This window comes from Sinocyclocheilus grahami, unplaced genomic scaffold (genome assembly GCF_001515645.1).
Source record: "Sinocyclocheilus grahami isolate Dianchi unplaced genomic scaffold, SAMN03320097.WGS_v1.1 scaffold1377.1, whole genome shotgun sequence".
Classification (NCBI taxonomy): domain Eukaryota; kingdom Metazoa; phylum Chordata; class Actinopteri; order Cypriniformes; family Cyprinidae; genus Sinocyclocheilus; species Sinocyclocheilus grahami.
In genome coordinates this window covers 160,307-173,320 of record NW_015506556.1, presented here as the reverse complement: position 1 = coordinate 173,320, position 13,014 = coordinate 160,307, and the positions used below count along the sequence as shown (strand labels likewise).

The following is a 13,014-nucleotide window of genomic DNA, read 5'->3' as shown; positions in this document are numbered from 1 at the left end:
TAGTGCAATTATATTCTTTTCAAGACAGGGCAGCTGACAATTATCGTAGTTCTGTGCAATATTTATATTGATGTACTTGCCTTTGTCACTGAGTATTAATAAAAACCTATTAATGAACCCATGTGCATTAAAAAAGCAGCTTTTTGTATTTGTGGTGTACTAATGGTTGATTTCACACTCAGATGAGGGCTGTTTCGAAACCAAGCAGATGAGCTGAGGTGTCAGCACTGTACGTATTGACTATAGCTCAGACGTTGCTTAATAGACAGAACAATAGCAAAGCAAACAACAGAGTGACTGAACAGAGCCCTGTATCAGGCCTGGCGCCGGCTGTGCTTTAAGACAAAATCACGTCAACAAGTCTGTGATTGAATGTGGGTGTAAAAACGACTCTCTCTTCACAGAGCCATTGATTTAATGCTTTTTCTCTAAATGGATTACAATAACGTCAATATTATTCAATAAAGAGCTAAATGTTTTTTATGGCCAGGGTTTTCTACCAGGGGTCTGTGAAGATACAGCAGATGTATGACATGCAAGATAAAGGAATAGTTCACCCCAAAATGAAAATTTGCTGAAAATTGAGTTTGTTTCTTAATAGGAACAGATTTGGAGAGATTTGGCATTACATTACCAATGGATCCTCTGCAGTGAATGGGTGCCGTCAGAAAGAAAGTTCAAACAGCTGATGAAAACATCACAATAATCCGTAAGTAATCCACACGACTCCAGTCCATCAATTAGCATCTTATGAAGAGAATAAAGATGCATGTTTGTAGCAAGCAAAACCACCATTAAGATGTTTTTAACTTCAAACCCTTCTCGCTAAAACGAGTCCTCTATTCATAATATTGCTTTCTCCAGTGAAAAAGTCATCTCATCTGAATCGGGTGAGAAATATGCACAGACCAAGTGCTGTTTACAAACAAAAACAGTCCGAAACAAATATTTTGGTGTATTTTGATGTTAGAGGACAAAAGGGGGTGGACACTTTCACTAGAGGAAGCATTATTATGGACTGGTCTGGTATTTTAACCAGGTCTAAAGTTAAAACACCTTAATGATGAATTTATTTATTATGAACACATTTGCGCTTCAAACACATTAACTGATCAACTAGTTGTGTGGATTATTGTGTGTTTTTATCAGCTGTTTGGACTCTCATTCTGACGGCACCCATTCACTGCAGAGGTTCCATTAGTGAGTAATGTAATGCTAAAATTCTTCAAATCTGTTTAGATGAAGAAACAATCTTATCTACATCTTGTTGTACAGCCTGAGGGCGAGTAGCCTACATTGAGAAATATGCACAGACCAAGTGCTGTTTACAAACAAAAACAGTCCGAAACAAATATTTTGGTGTATTTTGATGTTAGAGGACAAAAGGGGGTGGACATTTTCACTAGAGGAAGCATTATTATGGACAGGTCTGGTATTTTAGCCAGGTCTAAAGTTAAAACGCCTTAATGATGAATTTATTTATTATGAACACATTTGCGCTTCAAACACATTAACTGATCAACTAGTTGTGTGGATTATTGTGTGTTTTTATCAGCTGTTTGGACTCTCATTCTGACGGCACCCATTCACTGCAGAGGTTCCATTAGTGAGTAATGTAATGCTAAAATTCTTCAAATCTGTTTAGATGAAGAAACAATCTTATCTACATCTTGTTGTACAGCCTGAGGGCGAGTAGCCTACATTTTCAGCACATTTTCATATTCATGTGAACTATTCCTTTACGACAATGATTTTGATCTTATTAAATAATTGAATAATAATATTTATTGTTTTATAATCTATTTTATATCGGTGGTCCCTGTCTAGATGAGGGTCCTTGGGTCCTGCATTTCTAATAAATGATCTATTATTAAAAGAAAATGCTTAAAATATGCAACTGACCTCATATAATTCACATCTGTATCTTAAGTTGTTTACAGTGCAAATGAACGTACATAGATGCTTTCACTGATTTTAATGCGAGTGTTCTAGTTTGTCGCGTGTGATTGGTACACTGGGCGTTGACGTCAGAATTCCATCCACTAGCGTTACTCCGATAGCTCGCAGTGTACACAAATTCGCGGCTTATTAGTGGGCGCGTTCAGGTTTGTCGCGTCGCGTCGCTCCGCTCGTTTACTGTAGACGGAGGAGGTGTTGGATGTGAAACTCTCACTCCTCTCCCCCTCCGACTGTCACCGACAAACAACGTGGGACGGAGGAATTTGTTATACTACACCACAGAGACTTTTGCACTGCTTTTTATACACCGCCGCGTCACAAGTAAATCTCGCGTTTCGCGGAGCTGGAAAATATGTGTAAAGTACTGACAGCGGTCAAATAAACTTTGCGCTATCACCCGCGGTTGAGTACTCACAAATGTCATGCACTGTTCAAGAGCCTTTGCCTTCCGTGACATTCAGCGGACTTTATAACAACCAACATGAAGCAGACAGGTACACTTAGAACGCGTTGCCTGTCCTAAAGGACTTTTAAACTGGTTGAAGTCGTTGTAAACATGGAAGAGACAGGCGCTGGGAACGGTACTGGGACGCAGGGCTGTGAACTGGAGCGTTCTGGAGACGGAGGACTGGATGAGGTGCAGATGCATCTCGCCTGCTTACCGGAGCGATACATGAGAGCGAAGTTCTCCCTCTCAGCGTACATATTTTGTTGGACAGTAGTAAAGTTGTGTCAGGTAAGGCATGTTACATCTGAAAGTACAAAATGAAATAATGACCCTCAAAATATGAATATTTTACTCAGTATATTTGTCTTGTTTTCCAATAAAAATTTCGGAACATTCTTAAATCCAGAAACATTTACTTGTAAAGGAAAATAGCATAGAATGTTAAGTCTTGTTTTCAAAAAAAAAAAAAAAAATGAAGTGACTTTTTAAAAATCAAGTTGATTTTTCTTTTACCATTAGCAGGTTTGTTTGTTTATTTATTTTTTTGTATTAAGTATACAGTTGTTAAACATTTGTCAAGTCATTAAGTCATTATGCTTTTAAGTCAAATGTATCTTGGCAGTTCACTTAAATAGCTGTGTAGAATGACAAGCTTATTTTTAAAAGTACAAATGTTAAAAGTAGAAATCAAATAATGTGAGGTCATAAAAAATGTAGATAATTACTATATAAGACATGGGTTTTCAGTCTTTACAGATATCTATGCATTTCAATTAAAGCTATTTTAATCTAATTTATGATATGCCGAGACCCCCTAGTGAGACCCGGCCGGCCCCCTGGTTGAGAATGACTGATGTAGAGTATAGTCTTGTTCATAACAGATGGTGAAGGTTTGCTTCACTGAAGATTCCCTCTCAGTCAGAAAGTTAAAAGTGCTTTGAGTGGAGTCAGACCCTCCACCTGCTCTAACCCAGGGGGTCTGTTAAGCTCATTAGTATTTAACTACCCAACCCTTCTCCTCAATCTCACCCTTTTTATACTCCAATCATTTTATGGTATGATGCAGTTGAAAGGTGTGAAATCATCTTCACACTGGTCCATTAAATGGCTGTTGGGGGTCTGTGAAAAGTAAGGATTATCTCCCAAAAATTGTAAGGGGCAAATGTAATTGTACTGATTACTGTCCTTGATTAAATCATAACTGGTCTGATCTCCTTCAGCCTGTTTATAGGTCTGAACACAAGCAACTTCCAATTAAGTAACACTCACTTTTCAGTTCGTCTGAATATTGTCTCCATATTTGCCTCTTAAAATGCAGCTAAATCCTTGAACCTGTTCCAAAAGTGCCCATTGTAAATCCATTAAATGGCTGTTGGGGGTCTGTGAAAAGTAAGGATTATCTCCCAAAAATTGTAAGGGGCAAATGTAATTGTACTGATTACTGTCCTTGATTAAATCATAACTGGTCTGATCTCCTTCAGCCTGTTTATAGGTCTGAACACAAGCAACTTCCAATTAAGTAACACTCGCTTTTCAGTTCGTCTGAATATTGTCTCCATATTTGCCTCTTAAAATGCAGCTAAATCCTTGAACCTGTTCCAAAAGTGCAGTGTTTCTCAGGGCACTGAAACGTCTGTAATGGCTGGCTGACTGTGTCCATGCGCTATCCCTCTACCAGCCTTTGAAATGCTGTCATTTGAACCTTTCCATGAATATAACAGCTGTAAATCACAGCAGCTTCTTAAGGTTTATGACCTGTTAGGGGTTTATCTTTTATTCTAAGCAAGGCGTAGCTAGAACCTCTGCATGCCCAAACATCAGCAACAAAGTGGTTTCTTGGATTATTTAGGGAATAAAAGACTGGAGTTTGTATTATTAGTATTTTTTGGTAGGCACTATAATTTCAAAGACCTTCAGTGATCCTATTCACATGTGACTTCCTAATGGTTTAAAATGGATAAAATCTGACAACTTAATCTGGTTTAATAAAAGATTATATAAATAGTGTACCTTGTAATGAAACCAAGCTGGCTGTCTTAGGTCGGAGGTCACAGCACAACCTTGAACTGGTTTTAATTGTTTTGATTGGTTAAAGAATGAACATTGACATTAAACCTCAGCAGGAGGTTTTTTTACATGGTAGAGAACCATATGGCTGGCTAGTAGATCAAACAATGGCATGTATTTCTTAAGACATTTATGACCGAACAAAAATTGTACAAGAAACGGTAGCTTTTAACAAGCACCATGGGTTAGATTTTTCTCTTTCATGTTTATTTGGTAGCATTACTTAAGTTTTAACTATAGTAAGATACCTGTTTAACCTCAAAAGAAGACATAATATTAAATGTGTGGGCTATGTGCTAAGGAAATCTTGTTTACTTCACCCTAATTAAACACTAAATATGATTGTTCCAGTAATACTGTACCAGTTCCCTGTGGTTTGCATTAACGTCAACAGTTTGCCGTAAGGCTAATGCCTGCATTGCTTCTGTTTTGTACAGATTTGTTGGTAGTTTAATTCACGACACACCTTGAAACAGTCTTGTATATGTTTCCTATTTGTTTGTCTCCAGAGATTAAGACCGTCGCCAGTTCTTCCCCAGGTAAGCTCAGTCTTTCTTTTGAGTTTGATGAACCTGATTGTACTCTTCAAATCTCATACCAACAGAAAAACACCCATAGTTTACACTGTAGCAAACCCAGATATTGCCATAATTCTCATTCAGTTCATTTAGATTATTTAAGCACTGATGTAGTGAGAGTTTATTATCCAATACTCTTAGATCTGTCATTTTCCATTTAATGCGAGGATTCATTCATTTGAATTTAATCCCACTAAGCGTCTTTCTGCCAAAGGGTTTGATGTAATCATCATCGAGGAGCAAGCATGCACCATCAGGACATACTGTACTGTACTTCTCCTCACATGCTGCCAGCAGCTTATCTGCCTTCACCGCTGTAGAGGCTGTGCCTTAACTTGTCGGATGTTGCTAAGGAGTTGTGCAATGCATTGAAGTCTAGTGTCTGCAGATGGTTGGTGCACTTTCCTGACACCATGAACAGAAGATTTGCAGTGTGTTGTGTTGCTCTGATCAGGTATGAACAGGCCAGAAAATGAGGTTGGTTTTAGCCAGTGTTGCCTCTTATTTAATAGAATGATTAGTCGTGATAGTTTACCACCCTCCCTACAGCAGTAGTTGTTGATTCCTGTCATACAATTTGTTCACTTCCTTTCTTGTTTTATTGAAATGTTAGCTAATATTATTGCATAATATTTTTCATTCATTAGGAGTTACATATTAATAGGAGGTTCATACAGTCATTGTGAATGTTTGTTTGCAGGTGCTTGTTAGTTTTTGCACTGACAAGATTTTTTAGGCACTAATGATAATTTTAAGTCGGAACTATGATTATGTTGAGGTAAGGGGTCAGGTTAAAACATCCAGCAGAAGTGTTATTTTGATTGGCATTTATACGTTCACTTCTTTTTTGAGGTTATGCGAGGCAGAACTTGATGCGTAGAAACATAACCTGTAAATTCCAGCCATTCAGATAGCTTTGGGTGAATTCAAATGGGATTACAGGCATCTTGCATCATATTAATAGCATAAGGAAACCTTGTTTAGAGTCGCGTGAAAAATTATTAAGACCCTTAATCCTCTCCAGAGTTATTATTTAAAAGAAACTCTAAAATATTATGCTAGTCTAAGTATTTAGTACTCACATTTTGATATTAGATATTTTTTTAAATGGAACCGTTTATTGAACTTTAAGACAAAATCTAAAAAAAAAAGTTTGCATGTGTGTTTTTTGTTGAGTATTACATTTTTTATACGTCAGCTCATATAGCTCATAATAATATGATATAAGAAAATATGAAACTCATACTTGAGGAGGAAAAAAGAGGTCCAAAATGAGCAAAATATGCAATTTGGTGTAGTTGCTATATATATATATATATATATATATATATATATATATATATATATATATATATATATATATATAAAAAAAGAGAGATATATATAAAATCTAATTTTACACATTATGCGACATAATCGTGACTTTATCATGTTTAAATTCATTCTTGCATAATTATTAAATCATGCAATGTAATCATCATGTTATTGTTCATAAAAAAGCACTCTAAGGGGCCGTTCACACAGAACCTGTTTTTCCATTCCAATTGCAAAAAGTAAGATGAAATTCTGATACCTGGTCATGTAAATTAATGAGGTCTGTATTTAGCAAACTATTTATAAAATACAAATAAACATCAATTGTCACTCTATATCGCCTAATTATATTTTGTAATAAGATGATATTTAAATGCTTAATTTTATGATCAGCTTGGTAGTTTTTACTGTGGGGGTCAAAACATATAATGCAATGCAGATATGTATAAATACATGTTCCTCAAAAGCCTGTTGTATCATATTTGATACTCAAATTTTAACATAGATAATCAAATAAACCTAAGTTGCTTTAGTCCACTAAGTGTTCATCATCAAATATTACTAACAATGTAAAAGTTATTCTTATGTTTACGTTATAAAAATCAGCAAAGACTTCACAGCAAAAAGACATGTGCACCACAACCTGAAGGGGGACTTTTTAGAATTATGTTAAAGGGTTAGTTCACCCAAAAATAAAAAAAATTGCCCCTAAATTACTCACCCTCAAGTCATCCTAGGTGTATATGACTTTCTTCTTTCAGACGAATCCAGTCTGAGTTATATTAAAAATAGTCTTTGATCTTTCAAGCTGTTTAACGCCACTCAGTGGGTGTTGCATGCATCAGTCCAAAAGAAGTTAAATAAAAAGCGCCCATCCATAAAAACATTTTCTCACACGGCTCTGGGGGGTGAACAAAGGCCTCCTGTAGCGAATCGATGCGTTTTTGTAAGAAAAATATCCATATTCAAAACATAATAATCACTTTAATGTAGCTTTCGCCAACAGTTGTACACGGAAGCAGTTCCGGGCGGATGACGTATGAGTTCAGTGTTGTGCATGCACTGACAAGTCTCGTGAAAACCAACATTTGTTAACAGGAGCAAAGGAAGCAAAGTGTTCTTACTTTAGTAAAGGAAAACCAGTCTCCTCTTGGCTTATATCGAAATCCTCCGACATTCTTCTTTACAAATCCTCGTTTTGTACTTCTAGTTAGTGACAGTTGTTTTGTTTTGATCTCTCCCCTGTGCTTCCGTGTTCGTCACTTCTGAGCGGCGCATGCGCAAAGCTGACCTTATACGTCATCCGCCCGGAACTGCTTCCAGTGTACAACAATGAGCGCAAGCTACATTAAAGTGATTATTACGTTTTGGTTTACGAAAGAAGTCTCTTATGCTCAAGAAAGGCTGCATTTATTTGATCAAAAATGCAGTGAAACAGTAATATTGTGAAATAGTATTACACTTTTCTATTTAATATATTTTAAAATATTTTATATTTAATTTATTCTATTGGCTAAGCTGAATTTTCATCATCCATTCATTATTATTATTATTATTATTATTATCTAGGATTAAGTATGTTGGGATAAGCGTATATATCATTGCATAAATGACAGGTGTGAATTTGACCCATTTATCCTGGCAGATTTGCTGTTCTTCTGGTTGGTTTAGTAGAGAAGGATTAGCCACACTTCTTGGTGCCGTGTTGTGTTAGATTTGTGCAATACGTATTGATTTAATTGTTGTGTCATTTAACCATAAAATCTTTCATTGTGAGCTCTGTTATAGTTTATGGTTCTCTTGAATGCCATAGTCTATTTCACTTATTTGAGGGATGGCATCTATTGTGCCCCCCACTTTTAAAGGCCAGTGTAGAGCTCTTTATATGGTTGACTGCTGCACCTTTACTACATTCCCCTGCATACAAATAAAAATATCACAAGAAATACATTTGTAATTTAGTAAAATATGAGAATTAATTTCTAATTATATTATTATATATAGTTTTGTATAATTACACATGTATGTCTTTTTTTTTAAATACTTAAATAATAAAACATACTACAGTATATAGAACAAATTGAAAGGCAACTTTAAAGTGAAGGTAAAAGCAGTTGCCTTTAATGAAAAGGATTTTGCAGAAGGTGAAATACTGGTAGAATTTCATGCTTTTCCAGCTCAGCTCTAATCTGCCTCTTCATGTCTGAGCTTGTACCTATTTTACAGTAATAATAAAGTCAGCTGTGTCACTTAAATCATCTTCTGGGCATTTAGCCTTATTAGAGTTTTGAAATTTCCTTTAAAATATATCTGAGTGTATAAGATGTAGACATTGTGGCTTTAACTTTAGTATTTAACTTGGTACAAATGCATGTTTCTATATTTTTTATATATACAGTATATCCGTCTAATGGTTCCATCCGCACAGTTTGCTCTCAGTTGAGACTTATGAAAATCAGGGTTATATATAGTGTATGTATTACAAAGTATTTGCATGCTTTAAACGGTGCACCATTATAATCAGCAAGCCTAGTGATATATTCTTGGATTTCTGGTCACATGCTCCTCTGAAGTATGCTTTGAAGGGTTGTGCCCAACAGGCAATGCAAGCTAGAGGCATGAGTTACAATGCCACAAACATGCAAATAATGCTGAATCATTCATAAACTCCCACATTAGTTCTAATTGTAACACATAATCTTCTAAAATCTCAGCATTGCCCTTCTTGTTTGTGGACCGAAGGAAGAACCTGTCACAATGCTCATGACCCAGTGCTGAACCTCAGAGTTGGCTTTAGACTGTTGCATTGGCTGTGGTGAACTCTCATGTGGTGAGAGTATGATAGCAGCGGACTGCCAGGGTAAACTTCACCCTGGTTAAAGTTCTCTGGATACACACTCCATAATTACTCTCCTTTAGACAATGGGTTAAACACTACTGTAATCACTAAAAATGTCTGGGAACCACAGAGATGTGAAAAGAGGAGCTAAAGAGAGTTGGCAGTACTTGTATTGTTTCTGTGCTTCGGATCTTTCTTCTGTGGATTAGCTGGAAAGACTGGGTTTTATCCGTGCATTTGAAGTTCAGCGCATTTTTATGTGGTCCGTTAATCAGTCATGCATCGGAAAGAGCTCCTCATTATCATGTACCGCCCCGCTTGCATTGTGACCTCTTTCAGCTCCTGACTGACAACTTCCCTCTGTGCTCGCTCCCCCTCAACCCGCCCAACGCTGAATAACTGATTTTGATCACTCACAGTAATAAAAGTCACATGTCTGCCTGGAACAATGGCCTTTCATTTGGTGGCTGCATTCATTATGACTAAAATATGTTAGTATTTAGCGCTTTATTCTAGGTGAGACAGAGGGAGAGTGAGAAAGAGAGAGAGCGCGACAGTTATTCAGGGGTATTCGTTATGGACTAAACAAAGAAATCTGGAAGTGCTTGCTTTTCTTTTCATTCCCTCTCCTTTTAGAATAAAGCGACTTCTCACGCACACTCCTCTTCTTTGGAGGTGGTTGCCGCAGGCGAAGGGCTGCAGGAGGTGTGCCAGATTTGTACTGGCAAGCTGTTTATTTATTTCCTTTTGCCTCAAAGCTCTAAAACATGCTCAGGTGGACTGCATAGACTTCATTTATGAATGCTGAACTGTGGATAATGACTTTGTTGAGTCCTTATCAGATGAGTATAATTGTTCAGTGATAATTGTTCAGTGATTCTCAGCCTGGGGGATAGATGGAAAGAATTAGTTAAACCTAGAAAACAGACATTTCAACACAAAATTACTGAATTAAAAATGTAAACTATAACAGTAATGATAATAATAATAACTAAAGACCATCGGCCTGTGAATTAGTGTTGGGAATTTCTGCAGGTTACGTTGTTAGTGAATCTTTCACCCAACCGATACATTCAAAAATGCTTATTAATTCAGGAACAAATTATGTAAACTTCTTTATAGATGAGTCATTGAATTATTCACTAGCTGATTCATTTAAAAACACTCATTATTTCAGCAACAAATCACTTAAATGTCTTTTTGAGTGAGTTATTGAATTATTCACTCAACCAGTTTGTTCAAAAACACTGATTCATTTTAGGAACGTCTCTACTGTGTACTGCTTGGAGACGCTAAACAGTTGATTCTGCTTTGACTAGACTTTGGAAGTTAATCCACAGGAAAAAGTGGTTTTTCTTTGTAATCTTTAGTCAAAATAAAAAAATTTGAGTTTAGTATCCGATGGTGTCAGTTTGAGCAGAACATTGAGTCTGCTGCGAACTTGAGTTGGTGTGCATGTGTGCAAAAATCAAGCCCCGTCCTCCATTTTTCTCATTTAATATTTGTTTCACTCAGAAAATTTACAACTTCTGGGTGCAATTTCTGATTCACGCGTACTTTAAAGGGAGAGGTAGGCCTAAAGGAAGCTTTGAGTTTGATTTAGTTCAAAAGTGAATCATTGTACAGTGTCGATGAAAGGGTAATTTAGCATTAATGGGCTATTGAGTTACCTAATAAGACAAAAAAATCATTAATAAATTTATTTTTCAAAACACCCCTTTTGATCTGAAAGAAAGCGTTTTATATTCCTTCCACTATTGTCCATCTGTCCTGCGTGTTTTATCTCTTTAAAACATTCACTTGTTTGCGGAAATCTCACGAGGAAACGATGCCATGAAAACACACTGTTGTGAAAATAAAAGGAGCGCACCGACTTTACCTGTCAGACTGGACTGAGAACTGTTTAGCAACCTCTGGGCGAAAAGGAGGAGGGAGTCCGCTCCCCAGTGATTGGTTCTTTCTCTCCCTCTCTTTATTCAGAAAGCCTCAATTTCTTAGCGGCATCAGGCTGTCCTGACTGGCCCGTTTCTCTTATTCCATGTTTTTCCTCCCTCTTTCACTCTGTGTTTTGGGATGGGCTTCCTCCTCCTTTGTTTTCGTGTCACTGTTTGAGCCACAGGCTGTAGAGTGAGTGCACTGTAAGTCTCAGTGCTTGAGGAGCAGTCAGGGTGATGAATGGGCTCTGGGAGCCAGTCTGGCTGAACTCAGACCAGCTTTCTGAGAAGAGTGGCTGTTAGGATGCCAAACAGAGGCTGTGGCCACAGAGACATGGCACAGGTATGTCTTGACGTAGATCTTGTTGTGGTCAGTTTAGCAGTCCATTTTCTTTTTGGACATGAGATGACCGTATTGCAGTGTTTCTCTGGTTTCTTTACTTTAAAAGTCCCATTGGTGCACACTTTGCAGTGCAGACACCTGCATAGGGGTCAAACACATCGTGCTTTGTTCTGCCATGTTATTTTACACCACGCTGTAATGTAGCCACCAATGTGTTTTGTTTTACACTGATAGGTTGGGAATTATTTAGCCATTTTCTTTAGATGTTATGATATAATACATCATATATAGAACCGTTATGGCAGTTGCGCTCTCCAGTTTTCTATTGTTAAGCCAATAATTTGTTGGCGTATATGAGTATAGGCAATTTCACACTTGGAAGGATTATTTAATAAAGCTCCATTGTTTAGATGTGAAGCCTGTAATCTCAGGGATTCCATCACACAGCACTGAACTCTTGTTGTATACAGCATTCGAATTGTGTAAATTTGAGTTTTGAGATCATGTGTGTATTAGCCTATACAATGCTGATGTGGTTCTGTATTTTATACAATACTGATGTGGTTCTGTATTTACAGGTTGCATGCTACTGTTCTTAGTTTTTAAACGTTTACTCTATTTGAATACGAATTCAACATGTTTTATCTAGGGAATTATAGGAAATCGTTAGTCTTAACAATGATACCACAGTACACTTAATTGGACAGCTTAGCATAATAAAATAAATGAGCAAATGTCACAAAAACAAAATCTGAAGAAAGTATATAGGGTTGTATTTATTTCTATTTTACATACTTTATGTAATTATTTTAATATAAAATATATTTTTTATGTATATATATATTTTTTGGTATTCTATTAAAAAAAAATGTCTGCATTGTGGCATTATTTTTTTATAACAATTACAAACATTTCCCCACCAAATCTTCATTATTATAATATGTATTTATTTATTTTTTTAATGTATTACATTATTTATTTAGCATAGATTTGTAATGAGGGTGAGGCGGAAGCCGAGGAAGAATCCATATGCGGACGTTTATTGAAGCAGTCCAACAAAACTAAACTCAGGGTCGGTAAAAACAGGCAATGAGGTCAAAAACACAGTAAGACAGTTCAACCAGGCAAAAGGGGTAATCCAAAAGAGAAGTCAAAACAAACAGATAAACAGGTCATACACGTGGTAAGAAGGCAGAGATACAAACGCTTGGTAAGGCAGGATAAACTGGCAATACTTGGAACGGAGGAAGGTTCGCCAGACCACGGGAACAATGGAGGTTGATATCCTAATACACATTGGAATGGGGTTATAGTTTCTTTCGGCCGAAGTGAGTTTTCTTGAAAAGAATGCACAGGGGTACAATTTAGCTGGTTGACCATGATGCTGTGACAGTACTGCCCCAATTCCACAGTCTGATGCATCCACCTCCACTACAAATGGGAGGTTAGGGTCAGGATGTTTCAGGATAGGTGCTGAAGTGAAACTTGTCTTGAGTTTTGTGAAAGCAGTGGTGGCTTCGCTTGTCCACTTT

The 13,014-nt window shown here is 36.9% G+C and overlaps 1 protein-coding gene across 1 annotated transcript in view; it reads left to right on the top strand.

The window, feature by feature from the left end:
* Nucleotides 1-2,068: 2,068 nt before the first annotated feature.
* The window catches only part of LOC107569736 (uncharacterized), a gene marked incomplete at its 3' end in the record, with an annotated part of 84,879 nt that continues 73,933 nt past the window's right edge, over nt 2,069-13,014 (top strand). The window contains exons 1-2 of the mRNA XM_016255886.1: nt 2,069-2,695; nt 4,984-5,013. Of these exons, the coding sequence (XP_016111372.1) occupies nt 2,516-2,695; nt 4,984-5,013 (210 nt within the window). The remainder of the gene's footprint in view (nt 2,696-4,983; nt 5,014-13,014) is intronic.